Source organism: Mus caroli, unplaced genomic scaffold (assembly GCF_978045245.1).
Source record: "Mus caroli unplaced genomic scaffold, Mus_caroli_1 scaffold_11, whole genome shotgun sequence".
Classification (NCBI taxonomy): domain Eukaryota; kingdom Metazoa; phylum Chordata; class Mammalia; order Rodentia; family Muridae; genus Mus; species Mus caroli.
This window is the reverse complement of record NW_028227266.1, coordinates 44,180,137-44,196,137: the sequence shown is the minus strand read 5'-3', so window position 1 is coordinate 44,196,137 and position 16,001 is coordinate 44,180,137. Positions and strand designations below refer to the sequence as shown.

General features: G+C 48.8%; 1 protein-coding gene across 2 annotated transcripts; it reads left to right on the top strand.

Moving 5' to 3' along the window:
* The first annotated feature begins 367 nt into the window (after positions 1-367).
* Positions 368-16,001, top strand: LOC110301864 (uncharacterized). 2 transcript variants are annotated; one of them, XM_021172553.3, is made up of 13 exons: positions 368-574; positions 1,538-1,625; positions 4,888-4,965; positions 6,282-6,370; positions 7,187-7,305; positions 7,633-7,891; positions 9,686-9,824; positions 10,795-10,948; positions 11,470-11,643; positions 12,327-12,465; positions 12,552-12,670; positions 12,977-13,117; positions 15,754-16,001. In XM_021172553.3, exons 3-11 carry the CDS (start codon positions 4,934-4,936, stop codon positions 12,605-12,607), a joined length of 1,161 nt encoding a protein of 386 aa, XP_021028212.1. In that variant the 5' UTR covers positions 368-574; positions 1,538-1,625; positions 4,888-4,933; the 3' UTR covers positions 12,608-12,670; positions 12,977-13,117; positions 15,754-16,001. The 2 variants fall into 2 exon arrangements, with proteins under 2 accessions (XP_021028212.1, XP_021028211.1); XM_021172552.3 differs by lacking the exon at positions 1,538-1,625.

Here is a 16,001-nt window from a genome sequence, read left to right as displayed (position 1 = left end):
TAGAGGGGAAATGATAGGCTAGCCATTGATCCCCAGTTAGACTAGGTTAACTGTGATGGCTCTGAGTCCCGCAGGTGAGGGAAGCAGGCTGGAGCAGCCTAAAATCCCATTCATTGCATCTCTCTCAACGTGCAAGACAATTTTCTGGGGCTGACTCCCCGTTTTTCTCCCCACTTCTCCACACACCAACAGGTCCTCTGCCCAAGTTGGGTGCCTCACGGGTGAGGAACAAGAAGTAAGGGATTTCCACCAACAAGGGACAGCAGACAGGCCACGTGTCCTCTAAATTAGAGGCAGCTGTGGGTCTACAGATCATTTTCTAACCCTAAATCCTTCTTCTAATCACGCCAGGGATTCAGCCTCAGCCTGGAGGAGGGCCTGTTCTATCACTGCCTCCCTTTGGATTGCCTTTCATGTTGCCATGGTGATCCCTAGGCTACCCAGGATACCCATTGCTGCCCCAGAATTCTCTGCTTGAGCAGAGCGGCTCTCCCTTCAGCCTGTTTAGAACACCTTTCTTTTTACTATGATATGCTCAAGCTCTGCAAAAACCAACACCGCTTTGTCCATACAGGTGAGTCGGGATAGACAATGGCTCCCAGAAATGGACTCTGTGCAAACAGTATGAAGGCAGGCCAGCCATCACAGCCAAGGGGCTGGAAACCACACTCCAACACAGCCACCAAGCTCTTCCCCCACACCACACAAGGGCTTTCAACTCTGCACACGGGGACCGAAATTGGGAAAGTCCCCCATGAGGGAAAGAAGAAAAAGGGTCTTGTCAGAAGGAGAGCTAGGCTGGAAGGGTTTGCCAGCGCCCTTCTCCTCCAAGTGGCTCTGAACCCCTACCTCCAATGGGTCAGCTCCTTCTCTGGATCCCCTTTGGCTCAGGACATCCCAGAGCATCCTTGCCCTCCTACTAATTCCTGCTGATACACATGGAGAGGCTCTGGTCCATCTAGGCGCCCACACAACCTAGTGTCTGCCCAGAGGAATAGCAACAGCAATAAGCCATCAGGATTTAGGAAAGGCACGGCCCAATCTAGGATGGACAGGGAAGCAGTGAGAAGCCAGGTCTGGAGCTTTGAGCTGTGTCCCCAGGCCAACCCAGTGAAAGCACTCAGCCTCTCAGCCCCAGATAGACCCGGGGACATCAGCACTAAGGAAAACCCAGACTTGTAGATAATCAACTCTAACCAGTACAGCCCTGTTTCTGGATCCTTACGGCCGGCCCTGGAATGAGAAGTGGTAAGGCCCATAGCTAGTGCTACAGCAGCCTCTGCTGGCCACCTTTGCCTTCTATGCTGTGCCAGGAGCCCTGCATCCCAGTTGTTTGGGATGGTCCTGTGAACACCTGTTGTCTCGGCATCGTCATTAATGCTGAGGACTCATTCTCAGAAATACCCCAGTTCACACATGACTTCAGGAACCTTCAGTCACAGCTGAGTTCCAGGTCCCAGAATGCTTTCAAGGGCATAGAGAAATAGGTGGCACGTTAAGATCTCTGACCCCAAAGGCAAAGCATCTTTCTCATCAGACCACAGGAGTGAATAATTCAGAGTCCTCTGTCCTGGGCCAGGACTAAGGCTTCTTGACAGCGCCACCGTGGAGAAGATGGAAAGCAGGTGTGTGATGAGCAGGAGGGAGGGGCCTTGGCCTAAAGAGGGTAGAAGGGATGAGATGGAAGTATCCAGAGGGCAGGAAGTGCCAAGGATGCGATGCTATTGCTGCAAGTGTCCAGCAGATGGCAACATAGAGCAGTCTGCATCAGCTCTTGGAAGGGACCTGCCTGAGCCAGGACTGGCTTCTGATGTCCTGCAGTGCAGAGCGCGCTCTCTCTCTCTCTCTCTCTCTCTCTCTCTCTCTCTCTCTCTCTCTCTCTCTCTCTCTCTCTCTCTCTCTCTCTCTCTCTCTCTCTCTCTCTCTCTCTCTCTCTCTCTCTCTCTCTCTCTCTCTCTCTCTCTCTCTCTCTCTCTTTCCTGTTCTTGGTCCATTTCCCCCAAGATGAGTCCTTAGGCTAAACTACAAAATCGCTAAAGAATACATTTCATAAGCCCTATGCCTACCCTTCCCAGGAGAGGAAAATTGGAAGAGAAGCCAGGCCTATTAGCTCCAAGGATTCCTGGAGCCCTCTGTCCTTTCCCAGTGCCTGCGTGGTGCAAAGCTCCTAGGGAACCCTTTTTCCCTCACCCACTGGGTCAGGGATTCTGAGTCCAGAGATGAAGAGACCTGTGTGAGCTGAGGGAATGTCTCCATGGTCTGTCATTCAGAGATGTTCATGCCGATTAGCAGCATGGTGATGGGCAATGTCCACTTACCATCAGCATCTGCAGAATGTGAGGATCTAGGAACGGCAGCCATAGCTGCTATTTCATAGAGCTCTATAGGGCAGAGAGAACCTGAGCTGCTACTGACAGGTCTCCAGCATCTCCTCCTTCTGAGTCCCCTCCAGGCAAAACAGTGGCCAGACTGGAAGTCTCAGAAGGCACACCCTGCCTACATAAGCATATTACTCTCACAAGCCTGGGCTGCTATCCTAGGGCCCCAGTCCCAGACCATCTAACTTGCTCTATCGATCCAAGACTCCCTAGGCATGTGGATAGAGACAATTTGGAGTCTTAAGTTCCCTAGGCAGAAGGGGATTTTTCAGAAAAGGAATAATGAAGATTTTCAAATCCAGGAAGATTTGATGCCTTCAAAGGTGTTCAGCCCACACCTACACATCATTCACGAACTAGTCATTGAGTCTTCAAGTCCACACTTGGTTAGTTAATTCATCTTGCTTTGTATTGAAGGTTGGCCTCAAGTTCACTATGTTAGCCCCAGCTGGCCCCAAACTCCCAATAATCCTCCTGACTCAGCCTCCCAAATTGCAGAGATTACAAGCATAGGCCACCACACCCAGGTGCAAGCTCACTCTTGCTTGCCCAGTTCTTACCTACAGAGAAATCTTATGCTGGCCTCCGGGTGAATTCAACAAATATTAAATGTCTTGTATGGGCCCGGCTTTGGGCTGGTTGCTGGAGATTGTGGCCTCTATCTTTAATAAACTCTAAGTCCACAGGCGAAGGAAAACATGAAGTTCGCTGTACTACAGAGACCTCTAGTAGACTTGGGAATATAACGCATCACGGAGTGAGCTCCTGATGCCACTGTGTCAGCAGCAAGGGACAGAGAGAATGTCCAGGAAGGAAATGATATTTGAGCAGGGTGCTGAAGGCTAAGAGCGGGAGGATTGGAAGTAAAGGCCATGCTCGCTCAGGGTGTGTGTAGTCCAGGGAGGGGCAGGGGCAGGTAGAGAGTCCCACAGGCTGTGAAGACTCTTAAGCAAAGGCTGAGGATGCTGGACCTTACATAAGGACTTCTCCCAGAATCTGCTTCCAGCAGATCATTTCTGACCTCAGCCTTCTCTCTGGTGTCTGCACTCCTGCCTCTCCCCTCCCTGTTCTCACAAAAGCCACAGACTCCCTGCCTCTGGGCCTGGCAAAGCTACTCCATAAATATCTGATTGGACAGTTCCCTGTGCTAATGTGGCAGTTATGTGACCCCGCACACACAGGACCATCAGTTAGCCTAGCTAATGAGATCTCTTCTAAGGAGCTGGAGAGCAAAGATCTGTATGCACCCAGGTCACCTCCCACCCAGCTGGTTATGAACCCAAGGACCCCACAATCCCCAAACAGGATAAACTTCGTCTTCAGAGTCCTGTGAAGCTCAGGAAAGACTCAATCAGGAAGCAGATCCTGTGCTGGGAGCACTGCAAATGTCTAAAGTAGAACTGGGTGACAGGGCCACTCTCTAGCTGTGACAAGCTGGGCATCACCTAGTAACCCAGGTGGCTGCTTGAGTGGTGACTTTGCCACACTTTCACAAGGAGGCTCTAAACTGGGACTTGGAAGTTAAGTTCTGGCCAGGCATGGCGGCTCCTGCCTGTAATCTTAGCACATTGGTGGTGGAGGCGAGAGGGTCAGGGGTTCAAGACTGTTCTTGGCTACATAGCAAGTTCAAAGCCACATAAAGAAAGGCACCTGTGGCCAAGCTTGACAAATCTGAGTTCCATGCCTGGGACCCACGTGGCAGAAGGATAGAAATGACTCCCATAAGTTGTCCTCTGACCACACACACACACACACACATATACACACACCATAAAAGTTTGTTTTAAAAGCACTGATTCACTTAGGGGCAGCAAATATACCCCAGCACATAAAGCATATTCCTTAAAGGGCTGACTATCAGAGTTCGATCCCTGGAGTCCACATAATGGTAGAAGGAGAAAACCAACTCAACAGAGCCGTCCCCTGGCCTCCACACATAGGCTGTGGCATGCATGTTCCACATCATACACACATGCACAAGAATGGTAAAATTTAAATTTTAAAACTACTGACTAACCTCTGAGCCTGTGGGAGGTTACCCAGACCATGCTCCGGTGGAGGCTCTCCGAGCTTGCTGACATCCTTCCTGGCTCACAAAAGTGTTAGCTCAGCTGGAAATTTCTACTTGAAAACGAGTTACTCTGTTTTTATAAGCCCTGGGATGGGTAATTCAAACAAATGGTGAAGCCACAGGGAGAGACAATTGAAAATGGCTAGTGTTGCTCCAGAATGGAATATACATTTGTCCCAAGAGGGGTGAGAGAGTGGGAAGTGTTCAACTGTGGGGGAGTAGCACTTAACAGATACAGCTCTGGAATCCGTGCGGGGACTCATGGCTGTAGTCCCTCTCTTACTCTGTATCTAGGACTAGTGAATCAACACTGTCATTCCACGCACCAGGGTGGGACACTTTGATCGAGTAAAGGACAACAGACTGGGAAGGAAGGCTGGATGAAGTGCAACCCAGTGAGTCATTTTCCAGACTCAAGGTCCTATTTTGTGATTGCAGGTTGTGAAAAGGAGCCAGGTACCGGCAAACCAACGTCACTGGCAGAATGCAGCTCAACCCTCTGTCTCAGGAAACGTGGTGGGTGTGCAGGGCTGGGCGGACTGGAAGGACAGGAAAGACATATGAGGGGTCAGAGCTTGGATATGCTGTACACCCTCCCAGACAGACAGACAGACAGACAGGATAAACAGACACACACACACACAGGACAGTCTCACACACACTCACACACACATGCATGCATACTTTACTGAACATGCATGCATGTGCACGCACACACACACACACACACACACACACACACACACACACACCCCTATGGTTCTGTGCATAAATGTATAGTGAACTGTGACTCACTGTATAGTCAGTCACACGCGCACAAAGTGGAAACTCACAGTTAGACCTGAGACAAGTAACAGAGATAAGGCTCAGCAATCTCAAGGCCTGATTATTTCCACAGTCACCCATTCCCCTAGATGCTGGTCATACCAGGCTGTTGCTGGGGACAGAGCTGTCTCCTATTCCTCTCCTGAAGCCAGTATAACATAGAGAAGTTCCATGGCAGCCTAAGACACTAACCTCAGAGCTAATTTCTGTATCACTCAGGAGCTGGGGAACAGAGGACAAAGTGAGCAGGCACAGTGGGTCACAGCCCTCCCCTCAGCCATCTCTGTATGCTCTGTAACTGTGGGTGGCTGTCCTCTGGCCATCTCCCAACCTGATATCCCACCTCATCAACCCTTCTTTACCCCCAAAATTCTTCCCTGCCTCTAATGCTGGCAGAGGACACCAGCTTTTGTCCTGTCCCCATGGACCTCAACTTACTAGGTCCCTGCTACCATTGCAGTTGCCCACATACTAGCAGCTAACAGCCTAAGACATCTGTTTCTGACTGAGGATTCACTCACTCTCATCCTGTCTGCCCACTCTACTTGACACATACCAATCAAAAATGCCCCTTTCTGGGCTGGAGAGATGGTTCAGTGGTTAAGAGCACTGACCGCTCTTCCAGAGGTCCTGAGTTCAATTCCCAGCAACCACATGGTGGCTCACAACCATCTGTAATGGGACCTGATGCCCTCTTCTGGTGTGTCTCTGAAGATGCTACAGTGTATTCATATAAATAAAAATAAATATTTTTTTAAAATGCCCATTTCTTTAACAGCTAAAGGCTATCTGTCCTTTCTTTACTGGTCTCTCTTGAGCCTCAAACACCTAGCCTTCCACTTGGGTCTGATATCTGACCACAAAAAAATCAGCTCACAGCCCATCCTTCCTTCCTTCCTGTCACTATGGAAGCAGAGTGGCCTCTTCAAGGTTCTGGGATGTATACTTGTAACTTTGATGACAGCAAGGAACAAAAGCCCCAATGTTCTCCTTTCTCTCCCCCTTAGGAGACATGGACAACACCGTGCCTACTCCAATGTCACTGAAAGGTTGTCTTGCTTGACTCTCCAGGAGCCCAGTGTCAGCCATCTCTGCCGTAAGCTACCCATTCGCCACAGCCACAACATTCAAGGCCAAAAGAAAGGACCAAACCAATCCTGGAATGTCTAACTGTTTTTGCAGCTTGGGATGTAGCTCAGCTTTTAGAGCAATTTCCTAGCATGCAGGACGTGCTGGGTTACATTTGCTGAAGAAACCAGGCCTGTACTGTAATCCCATCACTTGGGAGGTAGAGGCAGGAAGATCAGAAACTCAAGGCTGCCTTTGGCTATGTACAGAGTTCTTGGCTAACCTTAGCTACATAATAAGGCTCTCTCAAAAGAAAAGGAAAAAAAGGAGGGAGGGAGGGAGGGAGGGAGGGAGGGAGGGAGGGAGGGAGGGAGGAAGGAAGGAAGGAAGGAAGGAAGGAAGGAAGGAAGGAAGGAAGGAAGGAAGGAAGGAAGGAAGGAAGGAAAAAGGAGAGGTAGAGAGAAGGGAAAAGGAAGGAGGGAAGAAGAGAGGGAGGGAGGGAGGGAGGGAGGGAGGGAGGGAGGGAGGAGAAAGAGTAGAAGACAGATGGGGATAGAGGGAGGAAGGAAGGACGGAGGAAAGAGGGAAGGAAAGAAGGAAGGGAGGAGGGAAGGAAGGTTGTCTTTGCCATGTGCCCCTAAATGCAGAGAGCCAGCCCCATTCCACTCTAACCCTTCCACTCCAGGTCTCAGACTGATCTAATCTCAAAAAAATTAAAACTGGATCCATCTGGACATTGTCCCTCCCTTCCTTGCTTCCTCTCCCCTGGGAGGGTGATGGAGAGCTAAAAGCGGCCCACAGGTAGGAGGGCTGAGATGGTCCTCAGTTCTTTTCCCTACTCTAGAGATTCTCTCTCCTGGACCCAGAAGATCCTTCTTGCTTGATGACTCTTTGTCCAATTCCATCCAGCGAGAGTCCCTGGCTGTTCCCACTGGGCTTGAGGACAGTGCCTCCAGTGATCAGGTAAAGCTAAGGGCTCCAACCAAGCCTTACCGCATGCCACCAATGCAGCACTGGCTGGCAAGATCATAAATATTTTAAGAGAAAGAGACTATTAGCCACTTACTCAGGCCAAGCATAATGCCAAACCCTTAGCTCTGATCTCCTCGGGAACCCAGCATGCGGGCATATTTTACTGACTTTGCAAGTAAGGACATTGTAGCTCAGACAAGTGACTTTCTAGGGGACACTGGCAAGTGTTTAGGAGACTTCCCTCCCCATCATATACACACACACACACTTCCCCTACTTAACCCAGTAATGACCCCTCTGACCAACTGAACCTCCCAGCAGCAGCAGCAGCAGCAGCAGCAGCAGCAGCAGCAGCAGCAGCACAGAGCTGTCCCTGAGGATCTGGAAGAGGAGGAAATCGCCCCAACAGACGTGAAATACCGCCTGCAGCTGCTTGAGCAGGCCCCATTACGGAGCATGAGTTCCAGTGTACACAGCCAGTGCCACAAGCCTGGGTTGCTGCCATTCAGCAAAACCCAGAGAGAGTGGTTCAAGCCCTGGACCATGACAAACCCTGAGGCTGAGCTCTCCCATTCAGGTAGGACTTACGGGTGGGGGCGGGGTGGAAGATGGCATTGAACATAAAGGGAAGTCTGAGCCCCTTGTCCCCAGAGCCCTTGTTGAATCCCATGCAGGAGCATCTCTGTCCCAGTCAGATCCCAGTGGTGGGGCCACCAACCCAGCAGAATACAGCACAGAGCACACACTTGGTTCCTCCCCTTCAGCACACTCCTTCAGGCATTGCCTGGCTCCAAGGGGCTAGCCAGGATCACTCTGCAGAATGCCATACTGCCTACCATCCCTCCTTTGCCTTCCCTCCTTCTTGTTTTGACTAGACCTGGTGGCAGCCCTGCCGTCCAGGCTTTAAAAATGAAGGGAGGGGGCTGGGCTGGAGAGATGGCTCAGCGGTTAAGAGCACTAACTGCTCTTCCAGAAGTCTTGAGTTCAAATCCCAGCACCCACATGGTGGCTCACAACCATCTGTAATGGAATCCAATGCCCTCTTCTGGTGTGTCTGAAGACAGCTAGCTACAGTGTTCTCATATACATAAATAAATAAGTAAATCTAAAATGAAGGGGCTGACTGAAGCTCGGATGTAGCTTAGTGGACAGATTGATTGTCTAGCATTCGTGAAGTCCATTATTGCCTTGCCAAGGAGGGGTGTCTGGGAGTGGTAAAAGTGACTCAAGACGTCAGATTGTAGGAAGAAGCTAGCAGAATTATGTTCTGCTCAAGACAGCTCTCCAGCCTGCTTCCTCTCTAGTCGGCTTCCTCTCTCTCTGATCTGCTTTCTCTGGAGATCTCCAGACAGGTCTCTCTCTCTCTCTCTCTCTCTCTCTCTCTCTCTCTCTCTCTCTCTCTCTCTCTCTCTCTCTCTCTCTCTCTCTCTCTCTCCTGCTACCTCTCTTTGTTGCTACAGACAATTCTTTCTCTTGCTATTCTAAAACATTCTCCAGATAGCTCCTCTCTTGCAGATCCTAAGCCCAGTCTTTTATTTTACATATCAACCCAGTTATTTACCCAGATTCCATTTGATTATCCTATGAACCAGCGTCCCATAACCCCAGCCCCTAAGTTTTTAGGAGATGGCAAGCACACATTTTCTTTTAACATTTCGAAAGAATTCAGAGACCTGCCCGCCTCTGCTAATCACAGACCAGCATAAACTAGTTGGGTGGGAACCCAACCTGAAATTACCATTTCTACTACACTTAGGTCTAAATTAGCTCTGTCCCAGGCTGAGCTTGAACTCAGGAATCTGTCTGCCCTTGTAAGTACAAACCAAAAAATGTACTGGGTGGACTCTCCTGTGATCACCACTCCCTAATCTCTTTTTCTCCATCTTAGTATCTCTTTTTCTGACAAGCTGGCTCACAGCACAACCGCTTTGGGTTCTTTAGATTCATGAAGCCCCTCATATATATTGCATCCTCATTTTTTGAGAAGTTATATATTTTTGAACCCAGCCTTAAGGGCTGTCCTGAAGGTCCCAGTGTTTACCATTTTGCTGACACTAACCACACCTTTGCCTCGCAGACACATGCTGTCTCTGATTGTCCTGGCTGGAGGAAGGTAAAATATGTACATTATTATACAAATAAGCCTTATGCCCATAGCATCTATCAACAATCATGGAGGCCCATGCCTGCTGGCCCTGTCCCAGGGGCAGGAACCATGTCATTCTGTCCCCACCAGGGCCATGCCAGACCCGGCATTGTATAAAGCAGGCATGGTGATTGATGCAACACCTGTAATCCCAACGCTTGAGAGGTAGACGAAGGAAGAGCAGAAGTTCAAGTCCGCCCTCAGCTACATACACAATACTTCCAGGTCACACCCAGGGCAGAAGAGCAACACCAAGAGGACAGCTGAGACATGTGGAGTATGACAGCCAGGACCAGGACACCCAAGTCCTAGTGTGGAGTCATGCCCTCTTCCCCGGTCTAGACAGGAGCAGTCAGGGAGTCATGTGAGTAGGCAGAGCTGAGACCGAACTCATGCCCAGGAGGCAGGGCTGTGTGGGTGGGAGTAGGGAAAGGAGGGGCCTATTTCCCAGGCGCAGGTACTATAGGAAGTCCCCCATCCGTCACCTCAGAGAAACAACTCTTTAGTAGAGCAAAGGGCTTGTTCTTCAGGAATTTTAGACTTCCCTCTAGTTCAACTTTAACCTGACCTTTGATGTCACCTGAGATTTGAGCAAGGACAAACTGGTAGGGGAGTGAGGATCCTAAATTCAAGGTCAGCCCTGTCCCTTGTGCATTCCTGGAAGACATAAGTGCCCCCCACCCCCACCCCCACCCCCATGCAAGCTAGGAAGACCCAGGCTTACTGGTCTCATGGGAGTACAGATTATCTTTGACCTGCTATGGCCCTCTATGGCCCCTGACAGTCCTTTACCTCATCCCTACCCAGTTAGGAAGCCCGCCTTAAACCCAGAGACATTACCATATGCCTTGCAAGTGTCCCACAGCTGTAGATTGAAGAGGTGATATCCATCTCAAAGTGACCCGATCACGAGTCTAGTGACAAAAGAAGCCACAAACTTCCAAACAAACTTCCAAACTCCCTTTCCCCCAACCCCCTATCTCAAGCTGCGGCCCCTAGGTGCTGGGGGTCGGGGGAGGCAGTGCGTTCCCTGTGCTCCTAACCTGTGGCAGCAGGTGACTCGCTCTCTCTGCTAAATCACAGCATGAGAACTGAGAAATACGAAAAAGTAACATAAAATAAATTTAATTTTTTTCTTTCTAGAGAAGCAATAAAGAAATTCTCACTTGAAAGTACCCGAAAATAAATTGTTTCATTTAGGCAGACCCACAAACAGAGAGCAAGGAGGCAAGCCCACGTCACGTCACGTCATGGGGCCCTTCTGTTCAGGTCACCTGGGCTGGCTCAGGGGGAGGGAGAGCATCCCCAGTAGAAATCTTCTGTTCCCTGTGCAGCCAATCCGCCCAGCACGTGTCGAGGCAGAAGGGAATGGTATCTGGTTGGTGGTCTATGACCCACGCACATCATGAGACAAGCCAGACAAAGCATGGGACAGCCTTTGTGGGGACAAAGAGAACTGCCAAGTTTAATGATGCTACAACAGCCAGGGTAAAGTGTGCAAGCTTTCCTATCAAGAGGTAACCAGGGCTGGGGCTCAAATGCCAGTGTTTACTTAATAAGCGTGAAGCCCTAGGTCCCATTTTCCAGTACTCTAAGAACCGGGTCTAGTGGTGAGTGTCTGTGGACTCAGCACTTGGAAGGTGGAAGCAGGAGGGTCAGAAGTTCAAAGTCATCCTTCCTTGACTACAAATTGGCTTGCTTAAGCTACAAGATACTGTGAAAAAAAAAAAAAAAAAAAAGTCCAGAACTTGGCAGGCAGATAGATCTCTGTGAGTTTGACACCAGCCTGGTCTACAGAGTGAGTACCATGACAGTCAGGCTACATAGAGTTATCCTGTCTGGGAAGGGTAGGGTCCTAACTCCTCCGTCAGGGGAAAGAGAACAATGGGGCCTGCTACCCCTTGGATTCTCTTGGGAAATGCAGAAACGCATTTCTGGCTTTCTCTAGTCCACAGCCACTCCGTGCTGCCCAGCTGACAAGTGCTGTTAAAGCTGTCACTCTTTCCCAGATGCCCTCTCTGCCACCTCTCAAGCTCCTGGAGAAAAAAAGGAAGAGTAGGTGTCCCCCCAACACAGCTGGGGTCTTCCAAGGCAGATTACAATCCGAAGTGACCAGCAAGCAGATCTTCCAAGACTGGAGAACTCAGTCCCAAGGGCGCTTTGGAAGCAACGAAAAGCTCCCGGTAGGAACTGCAGAATCTTAAAAACAAATACATATTTTCTGTATTATTTTATTTTATATGCATGGGTGTTTTGCCTGCATGTATTATATCTGTGCAATGTGTGCCTGGTGCCTTTGGAGGCCAGAAGAGGCATCAGATCCCCTGGAACTGGAGTAACAGACATTTGTGAGCTGGCAGCCAGGTAGTAGGTGGCTTTACCAACTGAGCTAATATCTCACTTGCCATCAGAGCAATTTTGAACAAGACTATTTCCTAACCTTGCTTACTAAGCACTAGAGATCCCATTTTTATATCTATTATTATTATTAATTATTATTATTATTACACATATGTGTATGTGTATTTATGTGTGTCCATGTGCGTGTGTGTTTGTATCTGTGTGGGAATATATACATTTGAATGCAGGTGATCTCAGAGGCCAGAGAAGCCTGATCCTCAGGAGCCGGAGTTGGATGGTTTGTAAGCTGTTCAATGTGGGTGCTGGGACCCAAGCTCATGTGTCCTCTGCAAAAGACACACCTACTCTTAACCACTGAGCATCTATCGAGCCCTAGAGATCCCATTTTTACCTGGGGCAGAATAAAGTCCTTGTGATTTCTTAACTAACAAATGGGCTCAGAATGTGATGCAGAGAAGGAGGGGAGTTTGTCTTTTATCAGCTGACTCTGTCCCTGGGTTCACAGGAGTCATCTGAGGATCAAGTCAACACGAAGGTAGCATACATGCCCTTGTTTTCTGAAAGAGTGAAGTTTGTAAGCCCCAGAACAGTTGCATCAAACCTGAGACAAACACATTCTCAACTGAGTAAGAAAAGCCAAGCAGGTAAGACGGTGAGCCCCAGTCACCCCCAGGCACGGCAGTGACTCAGCTCCATCTTGGACCCATAATCTCTCTGCCTGCTTTCCCAGGTCAGCTCCAGAATTTGGCCTCACAAAAGGAACATCTGGAGAAAAGGACTGCCTGAATAAATTCTGGGAAATCACAACAGAAGCCTGTAATCCCAGCACTCCGCTGAGGCAGGACTGCTGTAAGTCCTAGGCCAGCATGGGCTGTAGTGTGAGACCCTGTCACACAGACAGAAATTCCAGGCATGATGGGACACAACTGTAATTACAGCACTTGGGAGGCAGAGGCAGGAGGATTCCTGTACTATTTAGGGAGTTTGAAGAAAGCCTGGGCCACATGAAACCCTGAGGGGTTGGGGGAGAAAGAGAGACAGAGGCAGAGAGACAGAGAGAGACAGAGAAGAGACAGGGCCTGGGTGGGGAAAGAGCGGGAAGGAGGAAGGCAAGTTAACAAGCACACGGTCTTTAAAATAACTACCTCATCCTAGACTCAGCTTTCAGCCCAGTTGCTGCCGCTTGTCAAATGTCTTGGGATGCTAGCAGAACAACGATGAATTGTTTCTTGGGGAAGGGAGGCGGCTCCATTGTCCCAGAAGGGCAATTGTGTTCCAGAAGACCTGAGAAGAAAGGTCAGTAATCTTTGTAATCATGAGGCAGTAGCAAAGCACCCAGGCTTCGCAAGTCAGCCCTACCCATGGATTAGCCTCTGCTCAAGCCACTGGAGTGGCTGCTCCTGCTCTGGTTCTCTTTGTAAACCCAGATTTAAAAATCCACACACCATAACCCTTTTAGCACATACAGCTCTGTGGCTCATTGCTTAAATCAGTGTGGTAGTGGTACCCACTTATAACGCCAGTGCTTGGGAGGCTGAGGCAGGAGGACTACTGTGATTCCAAGGCCAGCCTGGGCTACACAGCAAAACTGTCTCAAACAAAACAAAATTAAATTAAAAAAAAAATTAGGCCTAAACCTGAAGATAGAGAAGAAGGCACAAGATGAAGTAGAGGACAAAGGGGTCTTAATTTCATAAAAGAAAAAAAAATGGGGGGTGGGAGGGGGTCCCGGGGGGGAGGGCGCTTTGCTGCACAAGCTTGGTGATCTGAGTTTAAGTCCTGCAGCCCATGGTGGGAGGAGAGACCTGACTTTCCCAAAGTTGTCCTCTGATCTTCACATATATGCATGGCATGTCCATACCTGCATACACACACACACACACACACACACTACACACACACACACACACACACACTACACACACACACTACACACACACACACTACACACACACACTACACACACTACACACACACACACACATACACACTACACACACACTACACACACACACTACACACACTACACACACACACTACACACACACACACACTACACACACACACTACACACACACACTACACACACTACACACACACACACTACACACACACACACTACACACACACTACACACACACTACACACACACTACACACACTACACACACACTACACACACACACACACACTACACACACACACTACACACACACACTACACACACTACACACACACACACTACACACACACTACACACACACTACACACACACACTACACACACTACACACATACACACACTACACACACACTACACACACACACACATATACACACTATACACCCACACTACACACACACACACACATACACACACACACACACACACAACCACCACAGATAACAATAAAAACAATTTAAATGTCTTCTAGGTACAGAAAAGTCCCCCAAACCCAAGAGAAATATTCTGATCAAAATCTAACTACTAGGTGACTATTTTGAAAATATGATCTTAGGTGTGGTTGTGAAGTCAGGGTACAGGAAGTGAATTTAGCCTCCTTACCCTTGGAACTGTGCAAGCCCCCACTCCTACCCCCTTTTATTTTCATTAAGACAGGGTCTCTCTATATATAGCCCTAGCTTTTCTGCAACTCACCGTGTCGACTAGACAGGCCTCAAAGTCAGAGATCCACCTGCTTCTGTCTTGCAAGTACTGGGATTAAAGGTGTGTACCACTACACCCAAAATTTTGAAGTTTATGCAGCCTATGGCACTGCTAGCCTCAATTGAGAAAAGGCATGTCATACTGCCCTCTAGTGACCATCCTAGGAAAAGACAGCCAGCTGCAAACAAGGCAGGCAGTGGTCTCTGGCATTCTAAGGCAGAGAAACAGTATACATCTTAATCAAGGTCAACAGGCACCCAGAATAGAATCTTTATTCTCTTGCTACACTTCAATCTCTGCTTGAAGACATAACAAACCCCTGAGAAGTCATGAGACCCTTAAAACTGCAGTTAGGACGTAAACCTGTGTGTGGAGGAGACCCTGTACAGAAGGGCTGTGGCGACAGGGTAGGAGTTGAATGTGCTCACCTCTGCAGGTATCCAAGGGGATGGCCTGACGGCCTGAAGATTCCTCCTGGAGTCCCTTGGAGGTGTTTTATCACCTTTTAAAACATTTTTTTAATATTATACCTCTATTTCCTTGTTGTATGTGGGCAGGTAGGGTGCATGCCATGTGGCCTATATGGAGGTCCGAAGACAACTTGCAGGAGTCGGCTCTTTCCCTCCACCATGTGGAACTGGGGGATCGAACTCTGGTCATTTGACTTGGCAGCAGGCGCCTTTTTCACTGAACCATCTTCCTGGTCTTAGAAGTCTTGTCTTTTTTAGGGGCAGAGGGTAATTTTACACTTAAAGATATTTGTAGAGTCAGCACAATGTGTTCTTTCCTCTAAGCTTAACATCCTAGGTAACAAAAGGACATCAGAAAATTGAGACAGAGCACTGGGAATTTGTATGAACTAAAAACTAGATTTACCATTAGGTTTTCCATTAATAATTTGTTTTGGCCGATTTTCGGTATTTGTTTTTTTAAAGACAGGGTTTCGTGTAGCCCTAGGCTGACCGCCAAGTCCAAGAAAACCTTGAACTCCTGAGCCTCCTGCCTATACCTCCCAGGTGATGAGTGTATAGCCTCATCTGGTTTCTATGGTGCTGGAGATTGAACATAGGGTACTGTAGCAACTGAGCCCCTTGGCTTCTCAGAGGACGAGATGAGCAAGAGTGGTTTAGAGAACAAACCAGCAGCTCTGGCCCCAGTTCACAATCTAACTTGTAGAATTTTTTCATCTCATAAATATTGATGATATACATAATCATGTTCTTTCTCTCTCCTCCCCCTCGACCCTCCTAAATAACACGGTACCAGGCTTGCTGGCTGTGGGATTTACAGGTATAATCTTCTTACAGAAGTAACAGAAGCCCAAGGACAACACAGCTGCTGTGAGAAGCCTGTGCTAAGTTCCCATGGGGGCCAGGGTGGGGAGGGGCCCTCATTTATTCCCTAAGGGATAGTGCACTGACTTAGATTTTGAGATGGTAGCCTAAATGAGCCTTGGAACCCCCATCTTCCTGCCTCTGTCTCCCAAATTCTGGAATTACAAACATGTCACCATG